The sequence below is a fragment of the Onychostruthus taczanowskii genome, unplaced genomic scaffold (genome assembly GCF_017590055.1).
Source record: "Onychostruthus taczanowskii isolate IOZ18803 unplaced genomic scaffold, ASM1759005v1 scaffold34, whole genome shotgun sequence".
Lineage (NCBI taxonomy): Eukaryota > Metazoa > Chordata > Aves > Passeriformes > Passeridae > Onychostruthus > Onychostruthus taczanowskii.
Window position 1 is genome coordinate 7,139,349 of NW_024500794.1, and position 17,593 is coordinate 7,156,941.

The window sequence follows — 17,593 nt, forward strand, 5'->3', positions numbered from 1 at the left end:
TCAGATATGTTCATTGCCAAAACACACCGTGCATTGGCATGAGTGGGCAACAAGAAGTGCATCCCTCCATTGAGGGTTTAACCATAATGTAAAGATAGTTTGAGACAACAACTTTTCTTAATTCCATGAGGTGGAATCTAGTTTCCTTTTATTTTCAAGAATGCTCAAATTAAATGCAGCATTATCGAATTAACAATTCTATCTCCAGAATTCTAACCATGATGAGAAGTGTAATTGTATTGTGTGGGTCTTTGTAAGCTGATGAAGGAACCACATGCTAGCACTTATGAAATTTACTTGGTTTTCTTCTGGACTTAGGTATTGACTGTCTTGTCTGCATGAAATATATGTTAAAGAAAAGGGGGAGAACAGAGAGGAGTCATGTCATGCTTAATTTGCTTTAAAATTTCTTGACTATCTATAACAGATTACTGTAGCTTTTTTTCTCTTGTATGTTATGATACAATGGCAAATATTCAGTTCGTGCTCTGAAGCACCTGAGATTGCATGTAAAAATAATATCTTTAATGTATTAAAAACATATTTTAAAAGAACAACAAAAACTTGGCCTGAAACTTCTTGCTTATGCAAGTCAGTAGTCATTTAATAACAACAGATGTCATTTAATTAGTTGCAGAACTGTTATATTCCCTACAATGGATTGAAGAATTGGAGAATCCTCCTTATCTGCTTCTGGAATATCTTCATATGTTAGAAGAGATGCACATCACATATGAGGAGTTCAGTACTCTGAGTAGTACAGCTAGCCTGCAGCAAACTATATTTGACAGGTATGTGAGAACAAATGAAACAACTCTTAGCTCTGTTGGCACAGTTTGTATTTTATAGAGTGCCACTATATATCCATATGTGTGTTGATTCACCACAAATGCTTTTGTGGTGAGGCCTGAGCTTCTGTATATATTAACCAGGGTATTTCTTCTTCTTTGAAGATCAGAGGAGCATGGAAGACTCTGGTCCTTAACCATGGCCAAAGTGATCCGTGCTGAGAATGCTGTATCCTGGGAGAGGAAAGAACTTTTCAAGACAACAGAAGGGTATCTTAATACTGCTGCCTATAAACTTGCAGTTTGTTGTGAATGTTGATAGTGTGAAATGATCCTGATTCTGACCATTGCAGCTGAAAGCTGAAAATGAAGATACTTGTGTATGGCATGTGAAAGTCAGACTTGGTTTAGCACATGGGATTGGTTATGTCAGAGGATATTGCCTCATTATGAACTAACTGATACTTTGTTTCCCAGTTCATTTTTTGTGTTCCTTTCATTCTTGGTGTTTTGCTTGTATGAATAGGTTCCTTCCATTAACTGAGGGCAGATTGCATACACTTCAGTGTTTATCATCTTTCTTAATTGAGGAAGAAAAGAGGGAACTTGTCTTCCATTGTGTGGCCAAACTTATGACATGTACACAGGCAGAGCTTTCCAGCACTGATGGTGAGTATGTTCTTACTAAATTCTAATTCATTAGAATTTAAGAACATTATTTTGTAATAAAGTTTGCTTTTAGATAAAACATATTTACTATAATATAGTTTTTCCTATAAAGAAATGCTTTCTCAGTTTGTCTATTTCATCTAGACTGTTTGGCATTGTAATTTTCTGCCTCATTCAGAAAGTAAAAGCCTGACTGCCAGATACAAAATCAGAATGAAAATATTCAGGCTGTTATTATTAAAAGCATCGTGATGTTGCTGTACTTCTAATTTGATCTATCTTATATAAACCTGTCTGTAAACATCAAAGTTTTCAGTGAACCATTTAGGCTTTACACAGCATGCAAAAATACTACTGTTGTCAACTGGTCATGATTGTCTTTAGATAGTTCATCAAGAACTCTTTCACAGTTTACACACATACAATTTTTGAGTAGCTCCTGCAGCTGAAAACTGTACTACATTAAATGTCTGCAGCTGTGAAAAATTACCTAAGAGGTGGTTGAGATGCATTATGATACTGCTTTGAATACAGCCACTTAATTTGGGTCTATAGCCACTCTATTTGGATCTAAGTTTTCACAAACTTGCTGCTTTTCAAGAAAATTATTTGGAAATGCTCACATGCAGTCCTTCTATCTGTATGAATTAGATGTCATTTAAGAGGAAAGTCCTTTCTGTTTTGTCCCTTACTGCTTTTGTGTGTACTTGTGCATACTCTTATTGATCAGTCTATAAGAAAACTGAAATGTATGGTTTTTCTTTTGTAACAGAACTGTGCTTAACTAAATTGAAAAAACCTATCTTTGATTTCTTTAAACTGTGGACATCTGTCCCTTGTCAGTGTTTTCAGGATTTCAGATGAGTTCTTCAAATGGATGTTCTTCAGGTGTGAAAATGATCAGTATTAGTGCCATACAGAAATTGAGAGAAACCTTAAAGATCTCTACTGTGGAAGTTTTCTACTCTTTCAACTTAGTTGAGGCTTTCTGGCTTTTTAAGTGAACCAGTGAGGCAAACAAATGTGTCTGTGAAACTTTGAACAGAAGAAAATGGAAGAATCCTCACTCCACCTCTGTTATGGAGGCCTTTTACTTGTAATTGGTGCTTCCCTTCTATTACTTCTCAATTTCCTAGGGAATCCTGAGCAGAACATATATGTCCAAATTCACATTAAGTGGGATGTAGGTTGTAGGCTTACCATTCCAATGTTGTCTTTTCATTTCAGCAGCTGAAAAAAAGTGCTGCTGAACTTCTTTAAGTGAAGCAGCTGTATGTTTGGTTGGTTTTGCTATGCATATGTGATACTTTACCTTATTTTTTTTGTCATTGTGCTTGTTGGAAATGTTCATTTTCTCCAAGAAATCTAGATAAATACAGTTCTTCTTAAAAATGGAAAAGAGTACTCATGCAACAGTTGTACTTCACTCTAAAAGTAAAAATTAACATTCTGACTAGAACTCCAATTAACATTCCAATAATATTAGAATTCAAACTTTCAGCTGCATTGTCTTAATTATCTGCCCAAATTATTGCTTAGCTTACTGTATTTTTAGTAGTTTAAAGAAATTTAATGTTTGCAGGTATCTTTCCTTTTTTTAGGTTTTATAAACTATCACTTAATCTTATAGGAGCTGTTTATTTTAAAAAGTTTGGATTAGATATTGTATTTTGATTTAACAATGACATTTGTGGATTAAGTGTTCAAAGAAAAAAGCTTAGGTATTATCCAAACTGTCTTACAATATTAAATTTAAGTTCTGTTGACAAACATTCTAATGTTTGTTTTGTCTTGATAATTAAGACTATTGAGTTTACATTTTTATTATGTCATAGGAGCGTTTGGGTGTCTTTCCATTTTGAACTCCTGCTTGAAGGATAGAAGTATTGATTGTGATCATCTACTACCTGCAGTACTGAAAATCATAATGTCCTGGAAAAATGATAATGAGGACAGCTTTCTCTTTAGCTGGTAGGTGCAACTTTGAGATAATTTGACTTTTTTTCTTATTTCCAAGACAAGAGTTTAAAAATACAGATTAGTTATTAATTAAAATCAATCTGTACAACTGCCATCTACTGCTCTAATATTACATACTTAAACTTTTGTAGAAACCTTGGCTTAATATATCTGTCATTAGGTAATCACTAACTCATACTGCAGAAAAGTACCGGGAAGGCTGGGAAACTGAGGAGCACTGTAAATGCTTTTAAAAGATGACAACTGTTGTCAAATGCATTCAGAACTGACCAACTTCTGTAGGTGTTGCTGGATGTTCAGTTCCAAGTTCTGATTGTTTATTTTGGTAGTGGGAAAAAATCTTGCATGCCAGACTTAGCTGTCTTTTAAAATTCTGGACCCAAAAATGTAACTTGAAATGCTTCCAGCAAGGAGTGAAAATATAGTTAGATTAATTTTTTTTACTATAGTGAGAAAAATCCAGGCAACAAAGTTTCAAAACCATCATAAAACCATTGAGTGTTCTGGGTTGGAAGGGACCTTAAAGCTCATGCAGTTCCACCCCTGCCATGGGCAGGGACACCTTCCATAAGACCAAGTTGCTCCAAGATCCATCCAGCCTGGGCTTGAACACTTCCAGGAACAGGGCAGCCACAGCTCCTCTGGCAACCTGTGCCAGGGTCTCCCTCACAGGGAAGAATTTCTTGCTACTCATCTAAACCTATAACATATAACATAATATGATATGATATATAATATTTGCACACTTGAGAGCTAATAATTTTTCCTAAATCAGTAACTTAAAATGATTGTTTTTCTTGCACTTATTTAATTAAAATTGCTGAAATTCATAGTTTATGTCAGTATATCGATTGAGCAAATGTTTAAATTGTAGAAATGCATGAATCTGTAATTTAGGACTCTTCTTTAGACTTGGCAGATAACTCTGCCTTTGAAAGACAGAATATCAAAAGCACATAGGACACAGCATGGTGGTGCCAGACAAATTTGTCTTGTGAGGAGGAGTGAAAGCAAGAATATAAATACTCAGGTCTACAACATGAATCTATATAAGCTTTGGTTGTATTTTTATTACAGCAGTCTGAAAGAAGCAAGTGCTCAATTGCTTGGTTTCAACATTGAGATGATGCGTTACCTTCCCTTGTTGCTGAAATATTCTGCAGCTCCTTTGGCTGATGATGAGTGGGACTTTTTGATGTGCTCCATGCTGGCTTGGTTAGAGGTAATTGGAAGCATCTTCACTTTTAATGTTCTTACCTTTTTGATTATTCCCTGAATATGGCAATGACACTGTAATCTCAGCCAAATACTTGACACAATAAGACTAATTGCACAAAATCCTGTTTATGTTGGACTTTGGACAAAGATTTTAAAGCACAAGCAGTTATACTGTTCTGTTTCTTTTTGTGTATGGAGATAAAATCAGCTCAGTCTTCAAGTAATATGATATTTAATAATGGCATTGGTAGTTGGAGAATAATTTTGAAATATATCTGCTGTAGGTCTCTGTCTTAAAAAATAATATTTCTTTAAAACACAGTTTAACATGATACATCAAAATTAGTGGAATGAAAAACAGTGTCTGCATTTCAATATCTAAGTGATCACATGAAATATCAAAGTTATATTCTAATGCTGTTAGGAAGGAGGACAGTAGTGTCAGTAGTCAGATGACTACTTCCTGATTAATCAAATAAATATCCAGAATGTGTCACTCTCTGTCACCTATGCATTTAGAAGGGCAGGCTGGAAACTTCATGTGACCTTTCTTGGTCTCAGGATTAATCTTACCTAATAGTACATGCCTGAAAACTATGCATTTTGTTTAAAAACAAACAACAAACTTATAAGAAAAACTTGTTGTGTAGACTAAGTAGGGAATATTTTTAATTGATAATGATATTCCTTTCTGACAGAACTAGTAAGAACAAAGACAGAAAGAAAGCAGCTGTGTTGGGGGAGAGGAAATATTCGCCTGATAGCCACTTAGATAATTTCCAGTTTTTAGAAGTATGTTGTCCATCGAATTTTCTTTTTGTCATTATAAGGAAAGTTATATAATGGAAACAATCCACGGTTCTAAATGTTGGTGAGACTTGGAAATTCATTTCAGGAAGTCCTATTGAAGTACAAATTCTTTTTGTAAATGCACCTCCCTGACCCACAGAATTTTTGAATGGTTCTTGCAATTGAATTGTCTTTGAAATTACACTTTCTGGTGTAGACAGGAAATGTGAACCATATTTCAAAGCAAACTTATGGTTAAGGAATCTTCCTCTGTGTTTATTTCCTTCTAGACAACAAGTGAAAGCCATTTGCTTTACCATATTCCGCTTGTGCAGATTTTTGCTTGTGTCAGTTGTGACTTGGCATCTGCCCTTAGCGCTTACTTTGAGGCTGCAGCTCCTGACAACACTGCAAATCTTCCTAAGAACTTGGTCAGTGAATGGAAAGAATTCTTTTCTGAGGGAATTCACAATTTGCTGTTACCCTTGTTGGTGAAAATCACAGGCAAGTATATGACAAGGGGATAACAGCCAGGCTGTTCTGAAATAGAACTGAACAGGCCGCATTTTGAATTTACAGAAATATAATGTAAATAGAGTTTGTAACAACTCAGTTTTTTAAAATTCACACGTTAATTAGTAAAGTGGTTGCATATAACATAGAGATTGTTAAGATTAGATGAAACCTGCCAAGTGCAATCTTGAGTTGTTTCCAGCAGAAGTTGTTTATGGTATCATCTATACGTTCTGCATCACAGCTTGTCTTCTTTTAAATAGGAGAAACCAAAGATGCATCAGAAGGCTCTTTTCAGAACTCTGTGTTATCATCTTTGGGTGAAGCTCTAACTTACATCTCAAAGGAACAGTTCTTAAACCATAAGCTGCCACCGAAGTTTGTTGCAGGCCAGAAGACAAATCTTCCAGATAAACTCCAGACTCTACTGAACACACTCTCTCCATTGTTGCTTTTCCGGGCTCGACCTGTACAGGTTTCTGTCTACCATATGCTGCATAAGTAAGAAGCACCAAATTTTTCACTCTCATTGCCTCTCAACACTCCTGCCCCCTTTTTTTAAAAGAAATCTGCTATAGAATATGCACTTGTAGCAAAATCATGTTCCGCTATGGGAAAAAATCCTTAACTGGGCAATTCATGTTCTTTTTTGGAGGACACTATGTAAGACTATGAATGCTAAAGTTAATTGTATTAACAGAATTAAGAAAGGCATTTATCTTTAGCCTTTATTTTAGCACTCACAGAATCCTAAAATGTAAACTGAAATATTCTGGGTTTTATTTGGGCCTGACACTACCATTAAATAGTATGACGTTTTTTATTTTCATTAATTTAGGTAAGAAAGTGAATATAGATAGGTAGTATTGCTGTGAACTTCTTGGATATTTCTAATACTCAGAAAGACAGTACAGAATTTGTAAAAGATGTTCATTTGGCTCCCCAAAATGCAGATTGCAAGGCAGATGGCTTAAGCCAGCAACCATTATCTTTCACTTACACTGAAGCATAAAGTTGTAGTAGCTTTATTCTGATAGAAAATTTTATTTTAGCATGGCTCAGGAAAAGGGGTCTGGAAAGAGAAGTGAGCAAGGATATGTGCTTGTTGAACCATCTTTGCAATGGTGACATGTCTCTGAAAGATTTTGTGTTGTTGTTAAGGAATAATTGCCATTATTTTATTGCCTGTCAGAATGTTGATGTTGATAAGCAAAGAACTGTGCATCACATATGTTAAAATAGTTTATTAAAATTATTTTCAAATTAAATCTGATTTCCTTTCCATATTTCTATAGATTAATGCCTGAATTGCCTAAATTTGATGATGAAGATCTCAAGTCCTATGGTGATGAAGAGGAGGAATTGGCATTGTGTGTATTTTTTCCCTCACTTTTTATAAGACTGTCTTCCATATTTTTAAAATGTGTTAAAAGATTGAAATTTGCAGCAGAATGGCTGTCAGCCAGGAGATCCAGTGAATCCAGTGTCAGCCAGCTTGAATCCAGTGAATTCTCTGGTTTGAAGAGGGAATACAGTAACTGGTTAAAACTCCTTTTTAACCTCAGCCCAATGATTAAAACCTTTCCTAGCTGCAGAGATGCAAAAGGCTTTTCAACCCAGAGCCAGCAGTGATTAGGAGATCATTGTTCAGTTGCTCCTTTGTTGGTGTGACTCCAGAGAAAGCAAGCAAAGCAGCTATCCATGATGTAGCTTAAATCAGATCAGCCATAGACCACTCCCAGATGAAGTGATCAGCATTCAGTTTAAATTTGTCTTCTAAGAAGGTAAAAACACCAACTATCCTATTCAGGGAAAAAGAAGAAATTTTTAAAAGAGTAAATTTCCTGTAATAAAAGGCTTATTTTATGTTCTGTGTGCATGGCTTTACTTTCATGACTTTCTAGGAAGGGTATGACCTTAATTTCAGTTCATGCTGTGCTCAAGATTTGATTTTACTATTCCAGATAATATTTTTCCACAGATCACCTCCAGCAGCTCTTATGTCTATCCTGGCCACTCAAGAACTCCTGCTAGAAAACATCCTGGAATGCATTCCGGTTGGAGAATTTGCAGTTATTCAACCCCTGAGCGATGAGTTCTGCCTTGTTCTAGGATATCTTCTCACTTGGAAGCTAATATTAGCTTTCTTTAAAGCAGCTTCTTCTCAGGTATATTTTCAGAGTATTTTCTTTTTAACTGCATTTCTTAACCTACTTATTTAGTTTCAGTCTCAAAGTTTCATCCAGCCTTTTAATTATGTAACTTCTTTTTCCTTGTTTCTGTGAAATTAGTGAAAATTCTGAAAGCACCAATAGACTTAGATTTCTGCGCCGCTGTATTTGAGGATGGTAAAATTAGAGCAATGAATAACTAAGACTCATGAAAAGATTACTCTTTCTTGCATTTTCAAACAAGTTTGGTACATGTTATAATCTTCTAATCATTCAAAATGGTGCAGAGAACTAAACTTGTTTTCTAAACACTACTTCTGAATCACAGTGTTGCTCTTCCTCCCTGCAAGGACATATTTGTATTATTTACAGAGTAAGCTGTATTTACCATCTTTTGGTTTTTTTGTGATTTTTTTTTAATGCTACCAGCTACGAGTTCTCTACTCACAATACCTTAGAAGAACTAAAAGCTTGAATAAACTGCTTTATCACTTGTTCAGGCTTATGCCTGAAAACCCTGTCTTTTCTGGGCCAACTTCAGAAGTTCCAAATAAGGACACAAAAACCTTTTTTACTGAAGAGCTTCGTTTAGATGTCAAAGGTTAGTAAAAACTGTATTTGTGCATTTGAGAGAGTTGTTATATTTGAATAAGCTGTTCTTCTTAAAAATACTTACTTAGAAAATCTTACCTATAAAACAAATACACAGAGAGACAAATACATACATATGTTTAATAATATTTGGCTAACACTCCCCATTTGAAACTTAACCAAAGTTGACGTGTTTATCAGAGAAACCAAGAAAAACAAAACTCAGAAATAATACATTGCTACTATTGAATCATGAACAATTCCACAACACTAGAAATGTGTGATCTATTCTGGAACCATTGCTTCTAGAAATGAATTTTTTAATATTAAAGAAATTTTTAATATTTTCTTGTATTTTAATATATAAACTCAAAACATTAAAAACCATTTTAATATATATATATATATATTAAATGTTTGAGATGTTAAATTGTGTATTGTTTTTGTCATGCTGTTCAAAAGACCCAGTTAATCAGTGATGATGAGAGAAGATATGCTGCTTTTTTTAGCTGAGAAACATGAAAAAGGGAATTAGATTTTTAAGTCACTTCATTTAATTTTTTTAATGTACCTATGTAGATATAAGCAAGGAAATGGAGTTTCCATTTCTTAATTTTTCTCTTGGACATCACTGTATGTTGCAGAACAATTTATCTGGATGACAATAAGAAAGAATTATTAACATGACATCCCAAGGGAAAGTCTTCCCTTAACTCATCATGGAGTCATTAAGACTTCTGGGATTATCCAAGTTCACCCTTTGAACACCACCATGTCCCCTAAACCATATCACAAAGTGTCCTGTCTGCATGTGTTTTGAACACTGCCAGGGATGGTGACTCCACCACTTCCCTGGGTAGCCTGTTCCAATGCTTATCCACTCCTCCAGCAAAGAATGATTTGCTAATATCCAACCTGAACTTCTGTTTGTGAAACTTGACATGCCTGCAAAGCTCAGCTGTCCTCCAAACACCTTACTGTTTGTTCACTCCAAAGTGAGTGTTTTGTGATTTCTACAATATAAAATTATTGTTGATTCCTGGGGTCCACTTGGAGTTCAGTCTCTAAATTAGAAGGTGAATTCTGAGGTGTAGAGTATCAGGCTAAGGAACAAAAAAACCAGCTGGGTGAAGAAGGGCTGAGTCAAACAAGCCCTTAGAATAGCAATAATGGGAACATGTACATGAAATTCTAAGTACCACAATTATATTGGAATCAGAATTTTGTATGTGGTATGGAGGCACCAACATCCGTGACTAATGTATTAAGAGCATTTCAACACCTTTTCTTTCCCTCCCAGGGACAGGGGTGCTGTCATCCCAGATCCCACACTTGGCCTGCTCTGTGTACCATATAACACTGAAAGATCTGCCAGCCATGGTGAGGCTGTGGTGGAATAGCTGTGAAAAGCGTGTCTTCAATGTTGTGGATAAATTCACAAGCAAATATGTCAGCAGTGTGCTCTCCTCCCAGGAAATATCTTCTGTTCAGACTAGCACACAGTTATTTAATGGCATGACAGTAAGACTTTTTGTCCTTTCTTTTTATTTACTTGAGTTTTTTGCAAACATTTCAGGAAATTTTACTTCTCAGAACCAGACTGTGGTTCTGTTTTATATGATTGCAATTTTGTTGTTCTAAATGACTGATTAAATGTAATTGTGCTTAGTATCAATAAATTGATGTTTATTAATATTCTGCTTGGAAAAAACATGAAAGAATGGATTTCAGGATGTTGAAGAATTTGAGGAAGTAATTGGAAAGTACTGCTATCAATATACTACTTTTTGTTTATTAAAAGATGTAATCAATCAGTAGATTGAAAACTGGGTGGTAATTCCTTTTTAGTTTACTGAGATATGAGTAGATTTTTGTCTTCTTTAAAAAAAGTGTTTGCCATATCTAAGAAAATAATTTAGTATGTACAGTAATGTGTTTATAATATATATATATATACATATACACAAAGACTAGAGATGCTGAGTGGCTTTTTTTAATACGTGTATTTTTTTCAAAGGTAAAAGCTCGGTCTGCAGCACGAGAAGTCATTGCAACCTATTCCGTTGATGATATCTTTATTGAACTAATAATACAGCTTCCATCAAATTATCCACTGGGATCCATAACAGTTGAGAGTGGAAAGAGGGTTGGTGTGGCTGTACAGCAGTGGCGCAATTGGATGCTACAGTTAAGCACATATCTTACGCATCAGGTGAATTTCAATAAAGTTCTTAGTTTTGAAAACTTAATAAGAAAACCATTCCTAGTAATGCAGTATTGTATAGATCTGTGTAATAGGTCTCATTAGATTGCAAAGATCTTTGTAGAATTTGGTCACTCTTACCATCTGCTTTCCTGCAGATACATAGACAGAAGTAAAATGATCAGCCTACAAGGTCCTGTTAAATCCAGAGCCCAAGTTGAAAATTTGGATCTCTTAAAGATGTGGCCCAGTGTTTGTCCTGCGTGACAGTACCATCTCAACTAAAATTTGAAAAAAATACAAACAAACAAATGACAACAACAAAAATCAAAACAAAAAACCCCATCTGTGGAATTGTCTAAAAGACTGATGGTTGCTGAAATTGCATCATCTGTGGTTAGACCAAAACAAAGCAGTGACTGAAAATTTCAAAATCTGTTTTTAAGTGCTCCTGAATATGCTCTTCCTGCATTGTTGAATACTTTTCTATAGATCAGAGTATTATAAATGATGCACTGCATGTATTGCATGTCATTTCAGATTATAAATCCTTCAGGCTTTGTTTCCTTCATGTTTTTATGATTACAAAGGAATAGTTCAAAGGAGTTCTACAGTATTAACAGCTCTTTTCCCTCTGTTAGAATGGAAGTATTATGGAAGGCTTGTCTTTGTGGAAAAATAATGTGGATAAACGTTTTGAAGGCGTTGAAGATTGCATGATCTGTTTTTCAGTCATTCACGGTTCAAACTACTCTCTTCCCAAAAAAGCTTGCAGAACATGCAAGAAGAAGTTTCATTCAGCTTGCTTGGTAAGTACCTGGAGTAGTTCTTTTTCAATAGGCAAAATACCTTAGAATCATAGAGCAGTTTGGGTCGGAAGGGACCTTAAAGCTTATCTGTTCCATCCCTCTTCTGCTAGACCAGGTTGTCCAAGCCCCATCCAGCCTGGCTATCCATATAGTTTAAACCACAAACTTCTACTGTATTACCAACAATTTTCCACTTTGTCATTGGATTATCTGGGATTACCTGCACTCATAAATTATTTCTGTGGATTTTGTACTAAGATGTAAGGGCAGGTAATGAAAGAAGAGCTGCTACACAGTGTATGTCTAGTAGGTATATATACAAATACACATGTACATATACACATGCATACATGTGCAAGTGAAAAGGGTTTTTTTACTGTTTCTTATTGGGTTTTTTTTAAGTATAGGTAATGTTTTGATAGTTACATTCACAGAATCACAAAATTAACTAGGTTAGAAAAGACATTTGAGATTGAGTCCAACCTATGACCTAACACCACCTTGTCAGTTGGACTATGACACTAAGTGCCACATCCAGTCTTTTCTTCAACATCTTCAGGGACAGTGACTCCATCACCTCCCTGGGCAGCCCAATCCCATTCCCAATCACTATTTCTGTGAAGAACTTCTTCCTATTGTCCAGTCTAAATCTGCCCTGGTGCAGCTTAACACAGATCCCTGGCAATAATGGTTGTTGTTTATGATGTACTACTGTTTCTTTACTCAGCTTGCCTTTGTATATTAAACAGATGTATTTATCTTTTCCAGTACAAATGGTTCTCATCCAGCAACAAATCCACATGTCCACTCTGTCGAGAGACATTCTTGTGAAAAAAAATGTTTGTTCTTCTTTCTGTGAGCTAAATAAGAAATAAAGAGCAGGCAATAAACTGTATTTAACTATTTGGAAATAATGTCAGTTACTTTAAATTCTTCACTAGAGGAATACGACATACTTAACTCTGGACTAGCTTTTTGTAAACTTGAAGATTCTTCTTTGATATAAAGAAGTATATAACAATAATTTATTTTAATTGGTATATTTTTAAGATATATTAAAAATTTCAGAAATAATGTGGAGTTATGTCTGAAAAGTGGTGTTTAAGCCACAGCATATTTAATTAAAACCTCTTATTTTAGGCATATTCTAACATGGTGTTATGTAATTAACCCAAGTGATACCTCTTAATGTAATAGCTGAATATAACATAGGTAGTATAAAGATTTGATTTTTGATTATAATGCATTCATAATAGTCCCTTTTTGGGGGGGAAGGAAGAATGTTGTTGCTGACATTAAGGCGTGGAACTATCGCGATAATCTGTTAAAGTGTAAAATTTAAACATAGCCTCTTCTAATAAAGTGAACTTTCACCTTTCAAAGTTTCTGTCTGCCAAAACTCCCCAACCATCCAGTAGCCTAAAATCATGAGAACCCAGAAGCCCAACTAAGTAGAGAGAGCACAATCATTCCTGCATGACAATGACACCATCTATTTACTGCTGATTGGCTTTTAAAGAGAAGGCAGATGCACTGATCAGTTCTTGTTTGTCTTCATGGGCTGGCAAATTAGCTATCACTGAATGTCTACTGTACTTCCACTGTCCTAGAATAATAAGGACTCTTAAGTGAACATCCAGATGTATCAGAATTTAATAGCCTTCAACTATACATTTTTTTCATGCCGTTTTTTTTAATATTGGTAGCATACTAGTATATTCCAACTTGGATGGTATTTATGGTGGGTTTCTTTGAAAAGTCAATAAAAGTGGGGAATAAATAATAAATAAATTTTGTCTGTCTTGTAGTCTCTGGTTTGCTATCTCTTCCTGTGTGTGATAAACTATTTTAGAAATTAATTGTATAGATTTTCAGATGCTGAGTTTGTAGCATGGTCAATTGGCTGTACCACAACAACTATTATTTTAGATTTTTAACTGTTGATAACTGGAGTCTGTGTTTTTAACAGGTAATGCTAGGCTGCCAGAAGAGAAATTCCTTGACCTTTTGTTTTGAGTAGGTGAGAATGGAAAGGATTTAAAGCTGGTATTGAGAAAGTCTAACTGAAAAGACAGAGGAGGGAACAAGCTGTATTGTTTCTTAGTTACTGATGCTAAAACTCCATCATTGCCTCTGCTTCATCACTTGGTTATTCTAAATTACTTCCTTGCAAGGTCAGTGACTGATCTTAAGTGAACATCCAGATGTATCAGATGGCAGATACCTTAATACCTTTTCATGGTTGAGTACTCTTTATCTAGATTACTCCACAGTAGTATCCTCCTTGTAAAGTGGAATAAAAGGAAGTACAATCATAACCACACTACTGCCCAGAGATTTCAGGGCAGTAATAGCATGCCTTGAATCATGGAATTGTTAAGGTTGGAAAAGATGTTTAAGATCCTCAAATCCATAAGATCCTCAAACCATAAACCTAGCATCACCTCCATGTTCACTATTAAACAGGTGCTGTATCCACATGGGTTTTGAACACTTCCAGTTATAGTGACTCGGCCACTTCCCTGAGAAGCCTGTTCCAAAGCTTGACAACCCTTTTTTCCTAGTATCTAATCTAAACCGTCCCCCCCCCGTGCCACTGAAAACTTGAGGCTGTTTTATTTTGTCCTGTCCCTTGTTCCCTGTGAGCAGAGCCTGACCCCCACCTGGCTCCACTCTCCTGTCAAGGAGTTGTGGGGAGTGAGAAAGTTCCCCCTGAGCCTCCTTTTCTCCAGGCTGTTCCCCCACCTCCCTCAGCTGCTCCTGGTGTTCCAGACCCTTCCCCAGCTCTGTTCCCTTCTCTGGATGCGCTCCAGCACTTCAATGTCCTTATAGTGAGAGGCCCAAAACTGACCCCAGGACTGGAGGTGCTTTAGCAGTGCCCAGCACAGAGGGACAGTCGCTGTGCTGGTCTTGCTGGACACACCATTGCTGATACAGGCCATGTGCCTTTGACCTTCTTGCTTACCTGGACACACTTGGCTCATGTGCAGCTCCTCTTGACCATTCCTGAATGGCAGCTCTCCAGCCACTCTGCCCCAGCCTGGAGCTCTGCTCGGGGTTGTGCTGACCCGAGCGCATCACCCAGCACAGGAAAGACCCTTGCTTCACCATTCTGTTCAGAAGGACACTATTTCCTTCTGACAGAAACAAGCTTTCTAATTGTGCTGTGGACCTGTAAAAGTGCCTGATAACTACATCAAAAAGAGCACCACTGATTCAGAGCATATAAACACAGCATAGCTACAGAGAGGAGAAATTACAGACTGGAAGTTTTAAAGGTTGTCTGAAAGCTGAAGTACAAGATTTCTACTTCAGTGCTAGTTCTGTATAATACATCTTGTATAAATATTTATACAAGTCTCCTAATAAAATTCAGTTTCTGCCACTAGTCTTACCAGAGCACAGTAAGACGAGTCAGTGGCTAAAATTTAGAATTCAACCCAGCAAACCCAAGTGTAGCCTTGGCAATTTCTCTGAGAAATAGGAAAATGGATTTCCAATCACAGCACTACTTGTTATAGAAAGTGAAGTAAATAGTTCAGGCTCTGTGGTGGTGCATCCCCCTTCCCCCTCAGGTTGCACTATAATCTCAGAAATGCTCAACAGCCTCTCTTTGCTTTCATTTCTGTATCTATAGAATTGAGCTAATATTTCTTTGTGAAAAGAATAGTTTTTAAATCATGAAAATGAGAAATATATATCTGAGGACTATGCATTATTTATTATTGCATGCAACAGTTCTACTTGCTTATAGATATCCAAGTGCTGTTTATAACATATAAGAGCACCACAACAGACACAGAATTAGACAAAACAGCATTATAAAACAATTATATTTCCTTTTCTTTCTTTTAATTTAATTCCTTGATTTTTCATTTCATTTCCTTTCATTTGTAACTTATTCAATTCATGAAAGGAAATTAAATCTCTCATTTTCAATTAATATAATTTCATTAAGTTTCAGTTCATTTCACAGCACTTCATTTAATTTCATTGTGTTCTACTTAATTTTCCTTCATTTCACTGCATTATATTTCTTTTTCTTTCTTTTCACTTCACTTTGTTTCTCTGGTCCAGATTGCACATCATAAACTGACCAACAAGAACAGTGATTTAATGAAGAGCCTAAATGCAGTAGAACAAAAAGCATGAACTTTCTCTAATGGCTTCACATGACCAGGGTACAGGCCTTGCAGGAAAGAGGGAGAAGCCATCCTCACAGAGAATACATGCATGTGAAACAATATTGTTCTTGAAGATACTTTGCAGTACTCTGCCCATGCCATAATACATGTAGGGAAGAGTCCAAAGACATTCAGGAGGCTGGGAATGGTTTCTGGTTATGGTTTGAGTTTCCAACAGTGGGTGCGTTTGTCTGTGCCTGTAGAGCCTTTGCACTGTCAGGCAGCTGAAAAGCACTGCCAGGTCTGTTCAGAGCAGCCACAGAAGCACAAGTGACACACCCAAGGCCTAGAATGAGACTGAACACGTGGGGAAGAAGTGTCTTACCATCAAAAGGTGTGACGGTTAGTGAAATCTAAACATAGTTTTGTTTCACCTGTACAGCAAGGCTGAGCCTTGACTTAATCCCCAGAGAGCCAAATTTGATTTGCAAGATGAGATTTTTGTAGATAAACAGACTCTAGGGGTGGGAGGTGTGGAACAGGTCACTGCCTCATCAGGGCAGGGCCTGAGCTGCCCTTTCTCCCGCACAGGCATCTCAAAATATCTCAAGACATTAATCTCTGCAGTCTTTCACAACCATCCACTGGCTTTAGAACTGGCCAGTGAATGGAAGGACTGTACTGTGTCACTTTAGGTGCTACATTATTCATCCCCACCATCTCATGTGCCTCTTGATAGCACTGTCACATCTGACATCACACCCAACAACAATTGTGTTAAGGCTCAGTGGATGGTCTCCGGGTTTTATATATTCACATTGCAGCATCCTACTAAAGAGGAGAACACCAGTGGGAGGAGAGAAGCCTCCTGATTCACCTTGTCCACTCAATATATGACTGAAAAGAGCCACTACTAGGTTAAAACACACAGTGAAACCACACAATCACAACAGTGCACAAAAGGAAAAAAAGAGGCTCAGGACCCCTTCTGTGGGAGATGTACAGCACTTGCACAGCCTCCCTAAGACATGGTCCAAGGGCCTCCAATTCATAATACATTATTTCCTATGACTTGTCTTTCTTTTACTATTTTTGCATCAGATATTCTGTACAGGTATAGTCACACAGGAAGCCCAAAGAACAGAAACAAAGCTGTACAGCTCTCAAACCCACTAACCAACATAGAAGGAAAATAGTGAAATCTGTGGAACTAAGTCTGTTAATGCCAGCAAAGCACACTACTGCTCTTCACTGCAATCTCTTCTTTCAAGGGAGAGACTGGTCACTCCCACCAAAGCAAACCACGCAGTACACAATCCTCTTAAAAGATGAGACAAAATGAATGCGCCCCTAGACAGTAAAACACGTCACAGATTTCTGGTTGAAGTCTGAGAAGCTACAATAGTTTTCTCTTGTGCAATCTTCTCCAAATCAACACCTCTCTCAATACAAGAGATAGGATTATTGAAATTTGGTGTGTAGCAAGAAACTTGCTTACATTCTAGTGTTTCTGGGTTACAGGAAGTATTGCAAAGCTATTTAAGTTGTTAATACACAGAAGTCTACTAGTTAATTTTACTAAATTAACTAAATTCTAAATCAGGAATTTAGAAATTTTACAAATTCTACAAAGGCTAAGAACTTTTGGGAAATGCATTTCAAATGCATTTAGTAATGTAAAAGAAATTTTAGTAGCTTGAAGCTTCCTTTGTCCATACCTTATTCATTGGCAATATCA

General features: G+C 36.4%; 1 protein-coding gene across 3 annotated transcripts in view; it reads left to right on the plus strand.

Moving 5' to 3' along the window:
• The window catches only part of LTN1 (listerin E3 ubiquitin protein ligase 1), a 31,336-nt gene extending 17,809 nt beyond the window's left edge, over positions 1-13,527 (plus strand). For 2 of the 3 annotated variants that reach the window (XM_041411059.1, XM_041411060.1), the window contains exons 17-30: positions 632-791; positions 954-1,058; positions 1,315-1,457; positions 3,293-3,428; positions 4,515-4,659; positions 5,735-5,948; positions 6,221-6,458; positions 7,253-7,327; positions 7,939-8,125; positions 8,558-8,729; positions 10,020-10,240; positions 10,737-10,931; positions 11,564-11,731; positions 12,500-13,527. In XM_041411059.1, coding sequence (XP_041266993.1) covers positions 632-791; positions 954-1,058; positions 1,315-1,457; positions 3,293-3,428; positions 4,515-4,659; positions 5,735-5,948; positions 6,221-6,458; positions 7,253-7,327; positions 7,939-8,125; positions 8,558-8,729; positions 10,020-10,240; positions 10,737-10,931; positions 11,564-11,731; positions 12,500-12,562 — 2,222 coding nt within the window. In that variant the 3' untranslated portion in view covers positions 12,563-13,527. Of the gene's footprint in view, positions 1-631; positions 792-953; positions 1,059-1,314; positions 1,458-3,292; positions 3,429-4,514; positions 4,660-5,734; positions 5,949-6,220; positions 6,459-7,252; positions 7,328-7,921; positions 8,126-8,557; positions 8,730-10,019; positions 10,241-10,736; positions 10,932-11,563; positions 11,732-12,499 lie in introns of those variants that run through there. The other variant, XM_041411061.1, reaches the window with a different exon arrangement.
• Positions 13,528-17,593: the final 4,066 nt, after the last annotated feature.